Genomic DNA, 21,588 nt, shown 5'->3' with positions numbered 1-21,588 from the left:
CTGAACACTGCATTATCATCTTGAGTGGGCCTTTTCCTTTAGCATGCTGAAGTTCCTCGTTCAAAGCAAAGGGTTACTAAGGTCCTCATCAAGCTATTTCAATCAATGTATAAATTGCATTTTATGTTATAATGAGCAGCCTGTTCAATTGAAGTTTTCAGCTTTTTAGAAGTACTTAGAAGAATAGTAACAGAAATGCTGTTAGTGAAACTGTTGAGTTGAAGTGGTTGAATAAGCTGCTTTATTTCTTGGAAAAGGGATATTTTAGATGGAGAAATGAGATAATATTCCTCAAATCAGACTAGTTGTAAGGAGTGATGGCTCTCCATGGACTACTGATGATAGCACGAGTCCCTTCAGTTCAGTTCAGTTCAGTCGCTCAGTCGTGTACGACTCTGCAACCCCATGAATCGCAGCACGCCAGGCCTCCCTGTCCATCACCAACTCCCGGAGTTCACTGAAACTCAAGTCCATCGAGTCGGTGATGCCATCCAGCCATCTCATCCTCTGTCGTCCTCTTCTCCTCCTGCCCTCAATCCCTCCCAGCATCAGAGTCTTTTCCAATGAGTCAACACTTCGCATAAGGTGGCCAAAGTACCGGAGTTTCAGCTTTAGCATCATTCCTTCCAATGAAATCCCAGGGCTGATCTCCTTCAGAATGGACTGGTTGGATCTCCTTGCAGTCCAAGGGACTCTCAAGAGTCTTCTCCAACACCACAGTTCAAAAGCATCAATTCTTCGGTGCTCAGTTTCCTTCACAGTCCAACTCTCACATCCATACATGACCACTGGAAAAACCATAGCCTTGACTAGATGGACCTTTGTTGGCAAAGTAATATCTCTGCTTTTGAATATGCTATCTAGGTTGTCATAACTTTTCTTCCAAGGAGTAAGCGTCTTTTAATTTCATGGCTGCAATCACCATCTGCAGTGATTTTGGAGCCCAAAAAAATAAAGTCTGACACTGTTTCCACTGTTTCCCCATCTATTTCCCATGAAGTGATGGGACCAGATACCATGATCTTTGTTTTCTGAATGTTAAGCTTTAAGCCAACTTTTTCACTCTCCTCTTTCACTCTCAAGAGGCTTTTTAGTTCCTCTTCACTTTCTGCCATAAAGGTGGTGTCATCTGCATATCTGAGGTTATTGATATTTCTCCCGGCAATCTTGATTCCAGCTTGTGCTTCTTCCAGCCCAGCATTTCTCATGATGTACTCTGCATATAAGTTAAATAAGCAGGGTGACAATATACAGCCTTGATGTACTCCTTTTCCTATTTGGAACCAGTCTGTTGTTCCATGTCCAGTTCTAACTGTTGCTTCCTGACCTGTTTATAGGTTTCTCAAGAGGCAGGTCAGGTGGTCTGGTATTCCTATCTCTTTCAGAATTTTCCACAATTTATTGTGATCCACACAGTCAAAGGCTTTGGCATAGTCAATAAAACAGAAATAGATGTTTTTCTGGAACTCTTGCTTTTTCCATGATCCAGTGGATGTTGGCAATTTGATCTCTGGTTCCTCTGCCTTTTCTAAAACCAGCTTGAACATCTGGAAGTTCACAGTTCACATATTGCTGAAACCTGGCTTGGAGAATTTTGAGCATGACTTTACTAGCGTGTGAGATGAGTGCAATGGTGCGGTAGTTTGAGCATTCTTTGGCTTTGCCTTTCTTTGGGATTGGAATGAAAACTGACCTTTTCCAGTCACTTTTATTGAAGATGATATGATTAAACCACTGACTGCCCTTTAGCTTTAAATTACCTATGGCAAACTAGTTTGGAGTTTTTGATGCTGTCTTAAATTTTTGAATATGAAATACATTCACAGATTTCAAAAATTTAAAAATATGAAATATATACTTTCCAAGGTCCCCCTTCTGTCATCCAGTAGAGGATGTCCAGCTTATTCCTCTCGTACCCTAACCAAGTTGTACTCATTCTTATCTATTTCTTACAGATCCTTCCAGACTTCATATTTGCATTTATAAGCAAATATATATTCATTCTTCTGTGTTACTCTATACACACTATTCTAAACCTTGCTTTTTAAACTTAATGGAGATCTTTCTATGCCAGAATTATAGAGAGCCTTTTTATCATCCTAATTCTTTTTTATAGCTGTGTAGTATTCTGTCATGTGAATGTACCTTAGTTTACTAGTCACCCATTACTGGACATTTAATCTGTTTCCAATATTTAGACATTGTAAACTTATTTTACATTAAATAGCTTGAACATGAGTAATTTCACAAAAAGTGTAAATATATTAGAGATGTAAATTCTCAGATGTATAATTCTAAGTCAGTGTGTATATGTATTTGGAATTTGACAGAAATAGCCAAATTGTTCTCTTCAGTTATCTCACTAATTTACCCTCCAACCAGAAATATATTAAAAGTGTCTGTTTCCTACACCTTTGCCAATAGCTTGAGTTATCAAATTTTTGGATTTTTGCCTTGTAGCTGATACTTTGGTATGGTTTAAATTTATATTTCTCATACTAGGAAGAAGGTTGAGCAGCTTTTCATATGTTTAACTATTACTTTTTCTATGAAGTAATACTTTTTCTATGAACGATATTAATTTTTTTGCCTATTTTTCAGTTGTGTTGTTCATCTTTTCTTCATTGATTTATTGGAGTTCTGTGTTGATTAGGGGTATAAACCATGTGATATGGACCACGGTATTTTTTTTTTGGGTTTCTCATTTGTCATTGACTATGCTTAATGTTGGAGAAGGAAATGGCAACCCACTCCAGTGTTCTTGCCTGGAGAATCCCATGGACAGAGAAGCCTGGTAGGCTGCAGTCCATGGGGTCGCACAGAGTCTGACACAACTGAAGCGACTTGGCAGGCATGCTTAATGTATGCTTTCTCACAATTTTGCAGAACTTTTCTTTCCTTTTTACATTGTATACAAGTTTGTCTTTCTTTTAATAGCTCTGGATTTTTTATCCAGAAGGCCTTACTCATTCCAAGATTATAAATAACTCAGCTATTTTTTCCTAGTAATTTTTATGTTTTCATTTTTTACATTTAAATCTTTGATACAATTGGAATTTATCCAGGTATATGGTAGATCCAACTTAATCTTTTAAGATATTTGTCTGGTTGTTGCTTTTTTCTTCACTGACTTGAGATGCCTCATTTATCACAAGCTCAAATACCCTTATGTATTTGGGTCTTCTTCTGGACTTGTTTTTTTCTATTTGTCTGTGATATATTACACAACTTTAATTACTGAGACATTATAATATATTTTGATATTTATTAAAGAGGGCTTCCCAGGTGGCACTAGTGATAAAGAACTGGCCTGCCAGTGCAGAAGGCATAAAAGAGGCACAGGTTTGATCTTTTGGTTGGAAAGATCTCCTGGAGGAGGGCATGGCAACCCACTCCAGTATTCTTGAAGGGAGAATCCCACAGACAGGGGGCCTGGTGCCTCCCCTGGATCCATAGGGTCGCAAAGAGTTAAACACAACTGAAGCGACTTAGCATGCACACCGTCATTGTGGTTTGTTTTTTTTTAAGGTTTTCTCTGGTTATTCTTGTTTATCCAGTTATGTTAGAATCAAACTGTCTGTTTCTAACCCCAACCTTCAACTCCTCCCCGCAGTGAAAAGGACTATCTGTTGATATTTGTTTGGGGACTTGCATCATGTTTATAAAATAACTTAGGGCTGCTATTTAATGTGGAAACTTCCTATCCAGCGACATAGTTTGTTGTTCTACTCATTCTTTTTTTTTTTTTTAAAAAACCTCATTAGTGTTTTAAAGCTTTTTTAAAAATTTAGGTCTTCTCCATTTTTCTTAAGTTCATTACAAGGCATTATCTTTGTTGTTGCTATATTGTTTTTTATTTATTTATTTTGGCTGCATTGAGTCTCTGTTGTGGTCCCTGGGCTCTGCATTTCGGTGCATGGGTTTCAGCTCTGCTCTCCCTCTGTGTCTTTATCATCTGGGACCAGGCTGAAGGAGCAGCTTTTTTGGGGTTATTCTGGTCTTCTGAAATCAGGAAGGAAATAGTGACAGGAGGGTTACTCTATGGTTTTTAAAATTTCAGCTACTTCATTTTGGCTCACTTTGCACTGGCCAAAACAAGTCATTTGGCCAAGTCTGTTATCAATGGGCTGAAGAAGTATAACCCTTTCATAAAGAAGAACACTGACTATTAGAAATCAGTAATACAATCTACTATGAAAGTGAAAAGTGGAAGTGTTAATTACTCAGTCATGTCCAACTCTGTGACCCCATGAACTATAGCACACCAGGCTCCTCTGTCTGTGGAATTTTCCATGTAAGAATACTGGAGGGGGTTGCCATCCCCTTCTCCAGGGGATCTTCCTGACACAGAGCTCAAACCTGGGTCTCCTGCATTTCAGGCAGATTCTTGAGCCACCAGGAAGCCCCATAATCTGCTCTATACTGTCTCATTTATTTTTCCAGATAAGCAGCAAACTTTGAATAATATAATCATAACTCCCAGAGTCTACTAGCCCCCTAAATTTAATCTCTATAGACCTATAATTGTCATTGCTATATCAATTAACTCTTGCTGCATGAGAAGCCACTTCATAATTCAGTGCCATTTGGCATAAGCATTTGTCTAGTTCTTGTGCCTGCTGGTTTTCTGATGGTGGCTGACATGGACCTAGCTTAGCATGGGAGGTTCTGTCATCTTCCTCAGCCAGTGGGTTAGCCAAAGCAGGACGGAGATTACAGTGAAGCAACTGAGGGACTTTTCTCAGGCCCAAAATTTTAGAGGGTGACAAAAAACTCAGTAATCAAGATAAATAGTATTTTAATGCAATATTTTAAATAACCAAAATCAATGTAGACAAATCATGATGAAATAAATTTTAAATAAAGACATAACAGTGCCATGTCAAGCTATGTTGGAGCCTGAGGCAAAAAGAGAAATCAATAACATTGATTCTGTACTTAGGAACAATTATTGAAAAAGTGTATTTATTGAGTATTATGTATAAGGCATTCTGATACATGCATAATGTATATGCATGTTTTATTTATGAGGTATATATAAATATGAATGATTCCATTTAGTTGCTCAGTCACAAGGAATTTATATCATTGTATAAATAAATGTACTCATTTTCAGAGTCATGGTCCAATAATATGCACAGTACTTTGAGAATCCATTTTTTGGAATCTTTTTTAGAGACGTCTACATACTTCTTTCAAAATCCTCAGTGGTGTCTAATTCTCATCCTTTTTATAGTAGATTTGATTTTTGAAAACAGACAAAAGTTATTTAGGGCCAAGCGTAGGGTGAGTAAGCCAGGTTATTAAGCTGGGTATTAATCATTCGTCAAAATAGAAATGAATGTGAAGATATAGCATTTATTTTACTGTGCAATTTGTGAACTTGTCTTGAAGGCAGTTCTTAATGTGGAATTCTAGAAATTTCTATTTTAATTGCACTGCTGAAAAAGCAATAACTTGGGGGGAAGACATTAGTTTTAGATGTGTGAAGCCTAGCTTTAATGTATTGGGTTGGCCAAAAAGACCATTCGGGTTTTTCTGTAATTACCAACCCAGGAGCTCTTCCTCCATGTGAACAACTTGAAGGAATGTCCTAAAGTCCTGAAAAATGGAAGGGAATATAGTTATTGGAAGCTTAATAGCACTATCCTGTGAACATTGAACTAGCTTGTTTTGTAGATAGAGTGTAAAGCAAAAGTCATAGATCTGTTTGTTCTGCCTTGGTGTAGAAACTGAAAAATTTAGACTGAACTGAAACATTTAAACTGAAAAAAAAAAATAGACTGCAAAGATTATGGTAAGTGCTCTACTATGAAGAGATCAGCTCTTGCCACATCCACATAATTTGCGCTCCCACCCCTAGCCCTTCTAGAATTTCAGTCATGCCATGGCCATAAAATCTGGCCTTGATTTTGTGTGCATATGTAAGTATCTAGACATATGTAGACTTGTTAGCCAGTAGGTAGAGATGGTTCATTCGCTCATCAATAAATATGTGAATGGATCAATTATCTAGTCACTGATTCAGAAATACATAAACTGACATCTGATCCCAAACTTATATATCAATACAACAATAATAAATAGCAGTTTTATGGCAGATGTAATTGTCTTTTGTGTATATATACACACACATAAATATAGCTTTAATTCTTTTATATAAAGAAAGTTCCTTATCTCTTTTCCTCAGTGTGTGCATATATCATTATACACCACCCCCCAACATACATATGCTTCTTCAGTACAGTTCAGTTCAGTTCAGTCGCTCAGTCGTGTCCGACTCTTTGCGACCCCATGAATCACAGCACGCCAGGCCTCCCTGTCCATCACCAACTCCCAGAGTTCACTCAAACTCATGTCCATCGAGTCGGTGGTGCCATCCAGCCATCTCATCCTCTGTCATCCCCTTCTCCTCCTGCCCCCAATCCCTCCCAGCATCAGGGTCTTTTCCGATGAGTCAACTCTTCGCATGAGGTGGCCAAAGTATTGGAGGTTCAGCTTTAGCATCATTCCCTCCAAAGAACACCCAGGGCTGATCTCCTTTAGAATGAACTGGTTGGATCTCGCTGCAGTCCAAGGGACTCTCAAGAGTCTTCTCCAACACCACAGTTCAAAAGCATCAATTCTTCAGCGCTCAGCTTTCTTCACAGTCCAACTTTCACATCCATACATGACCACTGGAAAAACCATAGCCTTGACTAGATGGATCTTTATTGGCAAAGTAATGTCTCTGCTTTTGAATATGCTATCTAGGTTGGTCATAACTTTTCTTCCAAGGAGTAAGTGTCTTTTAATTTCATGGCTGTAATCACCATCTGCAGTGATTTTGGAGCCCAGAAAAATAAAGTCTGACACTGTTTCCACTGTTTCGCCATCTATTTGCCATGAAGTGATGGGACCAGATGCCATGATCTTAGTTTTCTGTATGTTGAGCTTTAGGCCAACTTTTTCACTCTCCTCTTAGACCTTAAGAAAAAGAAAAAAAAAAAAAAAAGTCTACACAGGGTGCCTAAAAAGCAGTACTTCCCCTGAGTTATGGTATAAGAATAGACAGTAGTGACTAGGTAAATTAAATATATTAGAGGATTTTTTTGTTGTTGTTCTTTAGCATAGTAGTAACTATAGTAAAAAGTTTTAACTATCTTATTCCCAGATTGGTCAGTATTATGTTTATCTACCCAATAATTGCTCAGGTTAAAGCATCTGCCTACAATGCAGGAGACCTGGGTTCGATCCCTGGGTTGGGATGATCCCCTGGAGAAGGAAATGGCAACCCACCCCAGTATTCTTGCCTGGAGAATCCCGTGGACGGAGGAGCCTGGTGGGCTACAGTCCATGGGGTCCCAAAGAGTCGGACACGACTGAGTGAGCAACTTAATAGTCAAAAGTATTAGTCAGTTAGGGGATAGCACCATAGCAAATTTCAATTTGGGTATTTGTAGAATTACTTATAGAAAAGTAGTCAGATTTGCTCCAAAATGTGTAGTCTAATGCTTTGCACAAGCCTCTACTGTGAATACTAAAATAAGTAAGGCACAATTCTTTCTCTCAAAGGTCTTATCATCCAGTGTATCAAAGTATAAAAAATAATCCTGCTTTGAAGCCGGCAGGCTTTTGCAGAAATTAGCAAACCAGAAACACTGGCCTCAAATTAAGTTCCACATTTAAAATAAGAAACAGTGAAAGGAAATATCAAGGCGTAATGCCTGAGCGCCTGTGCTTACTAAGTGGTATGTTCCAGCATCAGAATGTATTTGACTGGCTCCACACACTGGTGTTTTTTCCATTTCCACCATTCTTTTCCTTCTTACACATGCAGTAAGCTACTTCACTCAGCTATGAGATATTTACCATTGCAAGACGGTGTATAGTTTAGTGCTGGAATGAGTGGGACAGGCAAGTGCTAATGGAGATCGGAGGACAAAGAATTGAGTTTGGCCCGGGAAAGAATTGTAAAGTAGGCAGGGCTTGAACTAAACCTTGAAAAAGATTTGAAGCAGAACAGGAGGACAGTTTAGGCAATAGTAATGCTGTGAGCAAAAGACAAGAGCCAGAATGAGTCAGGCTTATTTCAGCAGCAGTTTGAAAACTCTCTCCTCTGAAATGAGGATCTGAGTAGGAGATGAAGCTGGCAAGGTAGACTGGGACACAGCTGGTGTGACCTCAAGGAACAAGCGGTGGCCTACAAGCCAATGACCTGAGCTCTGTTACTGGCCAGCCACATGTCCTTGGTAAGTCATTGAATTTTCTAAGCTTCAGTTACCTCATGTGTGAAATGACAGTTTCAGACTGAAAAATCTCCAAGGTAGATTTCCATTTTTATAAGTATTTTGTGATTATTTTATAGTGGTCCTTAGTAAATTAGAATACAGACTTTAAAATTTATCCTTGCATTGCAGAGATTTTAAGGTTGTTCTGAGCAAGAGAATCACATAATGAAAGGGGAACTCATTGTGTAATTAAAGGGGCATTTAGTGGTATTTAATTCAGTAAAAGATGGTTGTCTCAGGAAAGATGGTTGGACATATTAGGGGAAGGAAACCAGCTCGGAGGCTATGTCAGGGGTTCAGACAGGAGCTGGGCCATTGAAATGGGAACTAAAGGAAGGGAACAGACAAGTATCATTGCTTATTCATTGTTTATTGATCTTGAAAAACTGTACTAGGTTCTGGAGATCCAGTGATAAGTAATACAGAAAAGATTTCTTATTCTCATGGAACTTAATATTCTAACAAAAGAAAAAATCAGCAGAATTTGGTGACTGACCAATAGGGTATTTGTGCCTTTAAGAAAATGACCCTCCGAGGCCAACATCCAGCTGCAAAGGATTGGTTGAAAAAATACTATATTTTCATAAAATGGAATACTATGCTGCCATAAAGAATTATGAAACACATTTATTGACATGAAAGAATATTCATCATATGCCATTGAGTGAAAAACAACACAAAAATACAACACAGTCTTGGAAGTTATGCACTACTTTGTATGAAGAGTAGGTTATTGGAGATTTATTTATTACCTTCATTCAGTGATTATTTATTTATCAAGAGCCTACTGTGTGTGAGGCATTGTTTTGGGCTCTAGGGATAAATGGTAAATGAGATAGACAAGTCCCTGATTAATTTTTTGTCTTAGCTTTTCTAACATTTTTGCAGTGAACTGTCAATAATATTTTGTAAGGTTTTAAAAAATCCTCTCATGGGCCATTTGTGTGGCATACTGTGTGTTTCATGACTCCTCCTTGGCTGTATAAGTAAGTGCAAGTTGCGCTGTTATAAATGACACTGTCCTGGCCTGCGTTTAAGCGAGCTGTTTACATGAGAGGGAAGGTGGCTCCAGGACACCAGGCTCCTGCTTGGGGTGGATGATAGCGCTGACTGCTTATTGACAGCTGGAGTGGTTACCACTCTCAGACTCAGTCTGGCTCCAAGGCAACTAGAGTCCTGCTGATGAGACATGCAACTCTGCTGGCTTTTTATAGTCCATCTGAGGGCTGGTCATTCCAGCTTTGGTGTCGATTAACATTGGCTGTATGTTACTTGACACTCCTTTATTCTCATTGAGGTTGCCTCTCCCGGAAATCTCTGTCATTCCATAACCCCTGGCAGCTGACCTCCCACAGTCTGAAAAACAAAATGTGTTCTGGCTACATATAAAGGAAGTTTTAGGGTGAGTTCATGGGTCAGGACTTGGCTGTAACATCTTTGTGGGCAGAGCACTCATGGGGAATCTGGCACTGGCCATCTTGTAGGGTTCAGGGTCCTTACACAAAAGCCTTTGTGCTATTTCTCCCTCCTTTTCCCCAGCTTTTCTCCCATGACTACTACTAACCATGTCTTTCTGCTACGATACACTTAGTGCTTCCTATTTTTAAAAAACAGGATCTTTGTGTGTATGCTAAAGACCAAACAAGCAGGAAAAAAAACCCCACCAAATGATTATTTTTAAAAAGTATTCCATGTTCCTTATACTAAATTGTAATATATAAGCAAACATATGGCTACGAAGAAAAAATGACCTGAGGTTTGAACCCACAGTTCCCACGTCTTCTGCATTGCAGGCCAATTCTTTCCCCATTCAGCCACCTGGAAAGCCTAAAGAAAAAAGTGACCTGCAGTCCTGTCTCCCAGAGATATTTGGGTACTTATTTTACTTTTTCCTCATATACTTGTTTATGATAGCCTATTTATAGAGCTTAAGCTGTGGTCCATATTGTTTCCACCTAAGACTGACGTATAGAGAATGAATGCTATTATAATTAGGTGCTATTTTCAGCATCAAGATGGCCTCTTTGCTCTGATCATATGATGATGAAATGTTTGTCCATTTCAAAGAAGCGTGTGTTTATTTTCTCATGTCAACTCTGGCAAAAGGAAATCATGAGTCAGGCTGGCCGATCAAGTCCTCATTCTTTGCTGCTCTGTGATGAAACCCCAGAGGCATTTTGATATAGAGGGCTCCTCAGGGTCACTGATGATCTTAACCTTTGTACCAACCTGCAGGAGAAAGGAGGAGAAGAGTCTCTTGGGATGAAATCGCCCTACACATACCTTGTACCCTCTGCTTGGAGTGTGAGAACCTTCTTGATGTTTGTGTGAGCAAACCTGGAGCACAAATCCTCTATAGAGTATGAGTGGACAGGCACCATGAACGGGGTTTAATTACAGAATCTACTTTTCACTAGTACCAGGGATAAATTTTCCTCAGAAATTTCCTTGTTATCAATGTTCTCTCTCTGATTTCAATTCAGCTATTATCCAGGGTAGATAGGCCTCTCTGCACCTGACTCTCTTGATTGAAACCTTGCTTCTGATTTCTGCTCAAAGTCTGAGTTATTGCCAGAAAGATTTCATGGAATTCCAAAGAAGCAGGATCTTCTGTGTTTGAGTGTTCCAGGTCATTAGATCACACCACTCACAGAAATCCTCTACTGCTCCCCTCTTGTGTTAGCTAGAGATAATTGCTTTCTGTCTCAGAGTTCCCACACCAGGTCTTTTTCTTCAGCCACCCACTTCTGGTCACACATTTTTTTCTCCCTCAATAGAGCTGAACTGAGTGCTTGAATGCAGCAACTGTGTCATTTTATGTGTCTTATTCATCTTCCTCCCTCCTGTCCTTTTTCAAACTTTAACAGTAAACTTTGCTATCTGTAAGCCACCTTCCATCTCTCCCCCTTTTTGGACCTAGGTAAGATCTGAATCATGGAGAAACAGTGTAAATTGCCTTATCCTTATAAATCTCTCGTATCACCTTTCCTTACTGTTATTTTCTGTATCTCCAAGTCATTTGCCCTTTGTATTGTATTTCTTTAATTTTATTACTCATCAGCATATTAAAAAGCAGAGACATTACTTTGTCAACAAAGGTCCGTCTAGTCAAGGCTATGGTTTTTCCAGTGGTCATGTATAGATATGAGGGTTGGACTATAAAGAAAGCTGAGTGCAGAAGAATTGATGCTTTTGAACTGTAATGTTGGAGAAGACTCTTGAGAGTCCCTTGGACTGCAAGGAGATCCAACCAGTCCATCCTAAAGAAGATCAGTCCTGGGTGTTCACTGGAAGGACTGATGTTGAAGCTGAAACTCCAATATTTGGCTACCCGATGTGAAGAGCTGAATCATTTGAAAAGACCCTGATGCCAGGAAAGATTGCAGGCAGGAGGAGAAGGGGATGACAGAGGATGAGAAGGTCGAATGGCATCACCAACTCAATGAACATGAGTTTGGGTAAACTCCGGGAGTTGGTGATGGACAGGGAGGCCTGGCGTGCTGCAGTTTGTGGGGTTACAAAGAGCCGGCCATGACTGAGTGACTGAACTGAACTGAACTCATCATTAATTTACTTGTACACATCTGAATTTTCACTTGACATTCACAAAATGGTTTCTGTCTGCAGTTAATTAAGGGTAGAGAAGTTTAAGACTTCGAATGCTGTTGGGAAGAGCTTATTAATCACGGAGTAAATGTGCAAAGGACTAACCTGAGGTTTGGTTGGTCATTGTGCTTGCTCAGAGCTCATTTATAGGTCCTGCTTTTCCTTTTGTGTGCTTTCTGCCTATTGTTTGATAGGAATAGGATTCTGTGTGTGTAATAAGAGAAAAGAAAGTTCTTCCTCACTAAGTTTATAGTCAATCTAAGTAAGCAATGAGGTTAAAATGATTTTATAGGTAAAATTAATCTGGAAGTTTGGGAAGTGAATTGAAATTGAATTTATTTCTCAGCTGGTTGCTGATTTAAAAAGTAAAGTACAATGTCCTTTGAGAAGCCTGAATCAGTGTTATATGACTATTTGAATGGCTCCTCCATCTTTCATCTTGGTGTGTCATTGGGACATTAATAATGGATGGTTGCTGTACTTGGTGGTCAGATATGTTATTCTGATCCATTTTTATTTCCCAAAGGGGCCTCTGGAAAAGGGCAATGAGGGTAGATTTAAAACCACATTATTGGAATTCAATAACTTTCGCCTTGCTTTGTATGTCTAGTGCTTGCTGAAGAGTAGTTCCAATACAGAGAGTCAGTCAAGCGGGGAGCAGGCAAAATACAAAAATGGATTTTCTTAACTAAGATATAGGCTGAATTCTATGTTCTCATTTTATGAAAACAGAGGCTCTGATGCTCAGCATTAGATTTTTCAGAAAATGTGCTAGATGTTTGCATTTTTCTCTTTGTGGTTCTGTGGATGGAAGGATGAGCATAGGGACAGAACAAACACACCAATACAAATTATTTGCATTGATGGAAGTAAACAGAAACTTATATAAATCAATTAGCAAAAATTTCGTATTTCAGTAATTCCTAAACAGTTGTGGAGAACTGATATTTCAGTTATGTAAAGTATACCCCCAAGGGAATACTGAGTTCCTTTTAGATGTCTTCACTTCCTTGGTGATTACCTAAAGACTATAGTATCTTGAAAGTGGAAGATTCTGAATCCTATAGTATTGAGGTCTCTCCTGGAGATGAACAGGTTTTACTTTGTTAAGTAATGGAATCTGTCCCCAGCAACATCCCTCCCTGGTGAGTTTATATAAAAATATGGAAGAGGGTTGATGATCTATGTAGTTGTGCTCTGGAACAATTCAATGAAATTAAAAGGGAGAGAGGGTGATTAATACACAAATTCTCACTCATTTCAGATGATTAATGTCTTTTTCTTACCTATATCTTTATATCAATTCTGCTAAACTTTAAAAAAGGCAATGAGAATAAAAACAGAGCTGAAAGTCTTAATAACTACTGATTCAGTTCAGTTCAATCGCTCAGTTGTGTTCAACTCTTTGTGACCTCGTGGACTACAGCACACCAGGCCTCCCTGTCCATCACCAACTCCTGGAGCTAACTCAAACTCATGTCCATCGAGTCAATGATGCCATCCAACCATCTCATCCTCTGTCATCCCCTTCTCTTCCTGTTTTCAATCTTCCCAGCATCAAGGTCTTCTCTAGTAAGTCAGTTCTTCACATCAGGTGACCAAAGTTTTGGAGCTTCAACTTCAGCATCAGTCCTTCCAATGAATATTCAGGATATGAATATAATATGAGTATAATAACCGCTGATTAATGGCATGTTATTTATTTGTTAGTACTCAACTTGTAGCACCTGGCCACCTGACATAGAGTCCTCAGAGAATGATGATAGGCTATCTGTGAATGAGGTGACAGGTCTGTCCCTACATGGAAAGAATGCTGATGGTTTGGGGCGTCCTGTTGCTCTGACATTGATCTTCTTCAATCAGTGATATTGACTCTGTTTATATTATATTCTACATATCACTTACTCTGCATAACTGTTTATTCCTTGACTCGTTGCCATAGAAACTAACTTCTTGGTTGTTGGTAAACTTTTACTTTACTTTTTCACAGAAGAAATGTATATTTACTAGAGAAAATTTAATATATGCAGACAAAACATTAAAATCATTTATATTGCTGTCATCTAGAGAATATACTATGAACAAACAGCTTTGACATATTTTTCAGTTCTCTCCTTGAGAGTATATGTAACTATAATTTTTAATAGAACTCATATAATTTAGTTTGTCTCACTTAAAAATATTTCTTAACACCAAAATGCATATTTTACTATCTGTGTATTTTTTCATTGTATGGGATACCACATCACGTTAAACCAATCTCCTCTCTTTTGATTGTTAGATTTTTTTCACCATTATAAATAACTCTGTGGTAGCATTTCAGTAGGTAAATGCGTTACAGCCTTAGAAGAGGTTTCTAGAAATGAAATTATTGGGTTCTTGGGAGGCAATGATTTTTAGAAGTTTAATTGACAACATGCACTCCAATTTACATAAAAGGGTAGTATTGGCTTCAGAATATGGATTTTTTGTTATCTCAGTCACAGGTTGTGAACCATGGCCCCTAAAATTAGTTCTTCATGGGTCTCTAATACTATGAGATTTCATTTCCTGTTCCGGATGTGAGATCTAAAAACTTGTGTCTATAATGTTAGCTTCCAGCAGGCATGCTGTAGGTGTTTAAATACAAATCAACAGCCAAGCTTGTTGCTGTGGATATATTTATGTGGGGGAGGAAGACATAGAAACACATCCTTAGAAGCTGTGCCATGTTCTTAGTGATCTAAATATATAAAAAGCATCTAAGAAAGAGGTTGACCTTTCCAAGGTCACACTATGAGTCAGCAATGAAATCCCAAATAGAACTTTCTCCCAGTGTAAAGAGTGTTTATGAATAGATCAAAAGAAAGTATTTGTAGGTAAATTTATAAGACCATTTGTAACTTGAAGTGCTCCAAAATTTCAAGTTATTAGAAAATTCCCATCTCAGATAAAGAAATGTAAATTGCCAAAAAGTTTTGATAAATTTTTAGAAAATAAAATCTTAAGTGACTGGAATGAAGAGATAGTAGTGAGTGGTGTAGGCAGATGGGAATGAGCCTCAAGGGAATATGCATATGTCTGCAGGTGTGTGTGTGTGTGTGTGTGTGTGTGTTTGCAGGAGTTCAGGGGAATAGGAAGGTGGAAGAATAATGGCCTGAGTCTATCATGATGGGTAAATAAGGTTGTGGGAAATTGTGTTCTGGAACACAAAGAATGTAAGTACTCCAGTAGAGATATCTGTGTAGTGTCCGTGGCAGGCTACCCTTCAAGTTGCTGAAGGTTTTGTTTTTATGGTTGTATAGCAGCTGGCTTTGGAGAAGGTGATGGCACCCCACTCCAATACTCTTGCCTGGAAAATCCCATGGACAGAGGAGCCTGGTAGGCTACAGTCCATGGGGTTGTGAAGAGTCGGACACGACTGCGCAACTTCACTTTCACGCATTGGAGAAGGAAATGGCAACCCACTCCAGCGTTCTTGCCTGGAGAATCCCAGGGACGGGGAGCCTGGTGGGCTGCCGTCTATGGGGTCGCACAGAGTCGGACACGACTGAAGCGACTTAGCAGCAGTAGCAGCAGCAGCAGCTGGCTTGCATGTAGCTCCCATTTCTAGATCGATGATCTGTCTATGGCTCAGTGTTTATCGATGTGTGGTGCTTAGAACACAGTCATAATAGCCACTGCATGCTTCATAAAATGCAGATTCCTTGGTCCCATTTTTCTTCAAAAGGAGCGGCTTTGAAATCTGCATGATTAACAAGTGCACTAGAGTATAAAAGCTCTGGGAGTTGGTGATGGACAGGGAAGCCTAGCATGCTGCAGTCTGTGGGGTCGCAAAGAGTCGGACACAACTGAGCGACTGAACTGAATTGACTTCTCTGTCCATTTCTACCTTAAGTCAGTTCTGCAAAGATGTCCTGGGGAAAGCACAGACCTTCCGAGCCATTTCCAGATGAGCTGTTGAGTGCTGAGGCCACAGCTGTCATTCTCACTGGTGAATGAACTTTGATTTTGAACTATTATCTAAAACACTGAATGTGAAAGTGACTAAGCAATAGCTCAGTTAGAGAAAACAGGTTTTCCAGTGTGCAGTAGCAATTGCCAGTTTTCCTCTTGTCTTTTTGCTCAGGATTTTTCTCATCTCAAATAAATCAGGGCCTGGGATTAAGAATTTAAAGCAGCATCTTTGTCAGTGAACCCTCTGAGTCTTTTAAAATCACAATTTTTAACCAAAATGCTTTTTTTTTTGGTCACCTCTTCTATCAAAGCAAGAGAAAATTCAGTATCAGTTACACTTGCAGAGAGTACTAATTAGTGTGGATATACTTAGGGGAAGAAGCTAAACCAGTGCTTGCTTTTTAAGGATTTTACATTGATTTGTGAAATAGCAATATTTTATCCAATTGAATCCAATTCTGCAAACAACCTCTGAACAGTGCTCACTTGTATGGCCGTGTCCTAGCAGTGCAAAGATGAGTAGGACACATTTCCTGCTTCCAGAAAAGTACAGTACAGTGAGGGAGATGGACGAGTACCAGCTATTGATAACAGAAAAATCATTTCTACATTAATAATCTCATTTCAGTCCTCACACTGGCAGAATTTTAGTAATTAAAAGGATAACCACTGATAACAACCACAGAGCTCTTCAGACTTTGCAGAGAAGTACTATGGTGATTAGAGTCGCAGCGTCCCTCCTACCGGTCTTCATCACTCACAGTCATTTTCAATGTGACAAAGAAACTAGGACCATTAGAAAAGTGGAGAGGAAGGAGAAAAGAGGAGGTAGTCTACTTTGGGAGAACTAAGAATACCTTGTCACAGGAACAGCTATCAATCTGTCTTTTGGAGAAAGTACTGTTTTGAAAGGCAACTGAAGATGACATTAATACTCTGCAATATTTTTTTTGCATAAACTTGCAAGTTCTAGTTCACATGGTTCACTTATAGAGTTTTTTAAACAAGTAACTGCTATTCCCTTGATCTACCTTTTAAAATACAAAGTACATGTATTAGGTAAGAATCTCTTCTCAGCTTTTCCTAATGAGCTTGCACACATATGGTGAGCATATGGGTAAAAGTCACTTTACTTTTACTCATTCATTTCTACAATTGCTAGTAGAGAAAATGAGCAGTCATGATGACATGGCTTTTTGCAGTAAGACTAAAATAGGTACACACAATACATCTTATATTTGCTTATCTCTTGCTTACTGCTTTTAGAAAATAAAAACTATTTTAAATGTAATGGTATGCTCTGAATAAGATGAGGGTTCAAGGTTTTTAAAATTCTGATAGGAAAAAAGATGGAAGAGGGTGTGGGGAGACATGTTCTTCAAAAGCAGGCTGTAATTCATGTTTGTTTTAGAAAAAACATCTGAATGTGTCCTGCAGTTATACAAATGTACCTCAAGAGTGTTTTGAGAGAAACGGTGAAATTATTTGAGGGGAAGAGAAAGAAACATGATTTGGGTAGTAGAAGAAGGCAGAAATGTTTGCTGATTACTCTTTGTCCCTATGGAGAGGCAGGCTGTAGTTACTGGGGGGGTTTGAAACAAAGAGAAGTGGGAGTGGCTGTATCAGTGGAACTTCGTGAAATGGGGTGCCAGTGTTGTGTTAGGACCTGGGCAGGGAAGTTGCTGGAAGGACAGGTTTCCCTTCTCATACTCATGGGATCCTTGAAGATGGGCAGTTTGGGACACTTTGGCAGAATGCTGATCTACAGATACTTTTAATTTCACAAGGAAACCATCACGACGTCTTGAGAATGGTTGGGAGTGAGCATGGTGGCCTCATGATGAAGCAGCAAATAGATCCCTCCCAGGGAGAGTTAGCCGGATTCTTGGCAATTATGCTTAGAGTTAGGAGAGTAGGCAGTCAGGGCACTTGCAGAAAAGGCATCCTCACTGCTATATCACACTGGTGGAAACTGGCGATACTGATTAAAAACATAACAGTTGTCTTAAAAGCCTTGTATCTGTATAGAAGACGTAAGATACAATCGGAAAATACATATACAACAGTCTTACCCCAAAAAGGCATCTCTCTCACATAAACATAAAATTAAAAGAAAAACACTGAGCCAACCAGATGGAGTTTATTTGTAAACAATCCCAGGTCATCAGTGTTTGTATCAGCTACTAGGTAACCATAGGAGAGTCCTGTTTCAGTGACAGGCGGCAGCAGCTGTTGAGTGAAGTGGGCAGTTGATAAACATAATGTAGTCAATGCATTTTGTGCTGTGATTCTGAATGCCATAGGAGCTACTGTGCTGTATGTGAACTAAGTAAGAAAATATTTAACCTGATGTGTGGAAACAGGACCAGTTCACATTTCACAGTTACTAAGGAGGAGGGTATGGAAACCTAAGTTAACTGGCACCATGGGTGCTCTAGTGCCTTTTCTGCGCAGTTTCCCCTGGATACTTGCCTGACATCCTGACCCATGACCTGGCTGTGACTACATTCCTGCATCCATTATGAAGGAGCCATGTGTGTGTAAAGAGAGTAGATGGCATGTGCTCTGGCATGTAGGTTTCATGGTACCCAGGTTATATATATATAATTTTTGTATAAGGGGATGGGCGTGGGAGGGTGTAGAAATGCCTGTTTAGCTGTTCTGAGCAGGTGGCAGAAGGGTTTCCCCAACCTTTTTCTCTCCGAGGTATGTCATATATTTTGCATCTGTAGCATCATAATGGGGCCTAAGGGACCGACACTCACAAATTCTGAGTCATGGAGTCAAAAAGTGTGAGGAAGTTGAGAACACTATCAGCAGAGTAGTTGAAGTGATCACTGTAGAGGCTGTGCTAGGAGGCAGGAGGCATATGAGAAAAGGGGATGGAGGGAATGGTGGCTTGGATAGGGTGAAGAGCACCTGTAGTGGGAGAATGGGAGTAAAGAAGTCGGACAAAGAGGTTGGTGGCACAAGGGACTTCCTGATATTGTTCCCCAGGTGGAGAGATAGCAAGGTCCAGAGCGGAGCTATGGTGGAGAGTTGTCCCTGTGCAGTGGGCGCCAAGGTCTTAGGAGCTGTGGAGTAAAGGAAATTCAAGCCTAGAGTGTTGGTTTGTTCCTCAAGGTGAATGTTGACATTATCTAAGATAACAGTTATGCTCAGTATGGAAAAGAAAGAAAACTGTGAACCAGATGCATTCTTTAGTGCAGTGTAAAGAAAGAGAAGAATGCAGATAGCAGCAGTAAAAGAGGATGACAGGAAGGTTAGCAGATGGTAGGCACCTATGAAGAAAGAAGAGTGTTAATATGAGGGCAAAAGAGTAATGAGCAGAAAGTGGCAAAGCAGCACTGAGGCCTGCTCTTGCCCCATCAGGTCCCCCTCCCTCTCCTGTCCTACCCCCCTCTCAGTCCAGGCCTGGGAGAATGAGCAGCTCCCCTGGGAGAGTGATGGAAGAAGCAGGAGCCTTGGGCAAAGTCAAGTTTGGGTAAGACCAGGAGGTAGAGGTAGCATTTGTGAAGAAGTTAAGGCGTGTTTTTACAGTGGATTGTGGGGTATTACCCAGGAGAGTACAAGAATTTGGAAAAGGTCAGCAGTGGGAGGAAGGGCGTTTCCCAAGGCAACAGCGCTGCACAGAAATGAGCATGTTGACAGGGCAAAGGATGCCGGGCATTTGCTCTGGGGAGGTGTTTGAGGATCAGAAATAAGAGCTGTGGGGGTAAATGGAGTGGATGCCCAGACAAGCATCAGCTAAGACCCCAAGCTACATGGAAAATCTGATGATAGTTACAGGCCGGCTGTTTTCCGCTGAAGGCCAGCAAAGGCTAGCTAATCTGGCTATGATCGCTTCTCATGTACATGTAATATGGTAGTATAATTTTTGCTTCAGGTCTCTCCTGGTCTGCATAAGACCATGGGCCCATATTCTTTTCTAAGGAGTTTACCTAATTAGAACTCCAATGCTTGTTCAAACTTTTTAATCTGTTTCAAGTTATTATCACCAGTTTATATCGCTATTACCAATTAAGTCTTAGATTTCAAGGCCTAATATTGAAGCATTTATTGAAATTGTACAATAATTATTGTTCAAAATTCAGCACAACTTTCCATCATCATTCAATAGTGGTTTTTTTTTTTTTTTTTTCGCTTATTAGTACACATTGTTAAATACAGGTACATTTTAGTTTTTATTTGACAACAAGTAACTGAATTATATGAAATTGGAAGGTTATATTTCCAGCACAGAATGACTGTTTTGATACTCAAGATAGGGCTTAGAATTCAAATGCTATCTTAAAATTTTAGCTTTAACAAAAATCATAAAAGCTCCATTTAAAAGAAATCACTGATACATAACTAAAAATGAGTAATTGAGCACTTTTCACTGACATTTGCATCATTTTGGTGCTTAATGGAGTCTGATTGTTTAAGTAAATATTACAGAGTTGCTACCTATTTCATGCTGCAGGCCTCTAACAGCACAATGAAAATGTGGAAACAAGTGACGTATCAGATAAAATATGCCTGCCTAATAGTATGTGGGGAGAACATTGAAACTTTAATATAGTAGTGTTTTTATTTTCAATGTCTGAGTCTTAAAAACAAAACCAAACTGAATCTGTTTTTATTCTTGGGATTTCTCTGGTATTCCTTCTTAAGAGTGATTTTGTTTGCAAAGTGTGGATATCCATTACAAATTTAACTGTAAGTTGTATCCCTGTGGGAATGTGACAGTCGTCCCTTACAGTGAAGACCCCATGGCTCACTGAGAAATGGCTGGGAGTTCTTTGAAGCCCACGTTCTAGCCCATTTTTCTTCATGCTAAGTGTCAGGAGAGTGAGTGAAAGTTGCTCAGTGTCTGACTGTATAGTCGTGTCATGACTATACAGTCCATGGAATTCTCCAGGCCAGAATACTGGAGTGGGTAGCCTGTCCCTTCTCCAGGGGATCTTCTCTACCCAGGGATTGCACCCAGGTTTCCCGCATTGCAGGTGGATTCTTTACCAGCTGAGCCACAAAGGAAGCCCAAGAATACTGTGGTGAATAGCCTATCCCTTCTCCAGCAGATCTTCCTGATCCAGGAATCAAACTGGGGTCTCCTGTGTTGCAGGCGGATTCTTTACCAACTGAATCAGGGAAGCCCTAGGTGTCAGGAGGATGCTTCTGTTCTGAGGTATTTTGTGTTTGGTGGAGCCCACCAGTAGCAAGGAGAAATCCTGTTGGATCCCTTACCTGAATCCCAAACTAACAGTAAATACAGAGAACAGAGGTTGGATTTGTGAGGTAACCTCTTACCTTGGCTGAACTTTCAGTGTGGGTATCTGAAAAAATAGTAGCTTATTTGTGTCTTGGAAATGATCAACTTACCTGCTTGCACTGAAGCCCCAGGGCCTGGGAATATGGCCTGTGACTCTGTGCTTAGTCACTTCAGTTGTGTCCCAACTCTGTGCAACGCTATGGACTATAGACCACCAGGCTCCTCAGTCCATGGGATTCTCCAGGCCAAGAATACTGGAGTGGGTTGCCATGCCCTCCTCCCGAGGATCTTCCCAGCAGGGAAGGGATTGAACCTGCGTCTCCTGCATTGGCAGGCGGGTTCTTTACCACTAGCACCAGCTGGGAAGCCCCTGTGACTGTGTATCTGAATTGAAACAAAGGCCGCTATTCAGCATGTGCTCCCTTGACCTGTTGGCCCTGATCATTGGTGTCAAGTAAAGAAGTGACTTTTTTACTGTTCCCCTCCTCAGGGAAGATTCTCTGGAGGAGGGCATGGCAACCC

At 39.9% G+C, this 21,588-nt stretch overlaps 1 protein-coding gene across 7 annotated transcripts in view; it reads left to right on the top strand.

The window, feature by feature from the left end:
* The window catches only part of AKAP6 (A-kinase anchoring protein 6), a 497,045-nt gene that overhangs the window by 180,446 nt on the left and 295,011 nt on the right, over positions 1-21,588 (top strand). Inside the window, exon 1 of one of the 7 annotated variants that reach the window (XM_044933233.2) lies at positions 7,694-8,231. The exons of the other annotated variants lie outside the window; for them this stretch is intronic. Coding sequence (XP_044789168.2) covers positions 8,223-8,231 — 9 coding nt within the window. The 5' untranslated portion in view covers positions 7,694-8,222. Of the gene's footprint in view, positions 1-7,693; positions 8,232-21,588 lie in introns of those variants that run through there. 7 annotated transcript variants of the gene reach the window in all.

Source organism: Bubalus bubalis, chromosome 20 (genome assembly GCF_019923935.1).
Source record: "Bubalus bubalis isolate 160015118507 breed Murrah chromosome 20, NDDB_SH_1, whole genome shotgun sequence".
NCBI lineage: Eukaryota > Metazoa > Chordata > Mammalia > Artiodactyla > Bovidae > Bubalus > Bubalus bubalis.
The sequence above is the reverse complement of the archived record's forward strand: the minus strand, read 5'-3'. Positions and strand labels throughout refer to the sequence as shown.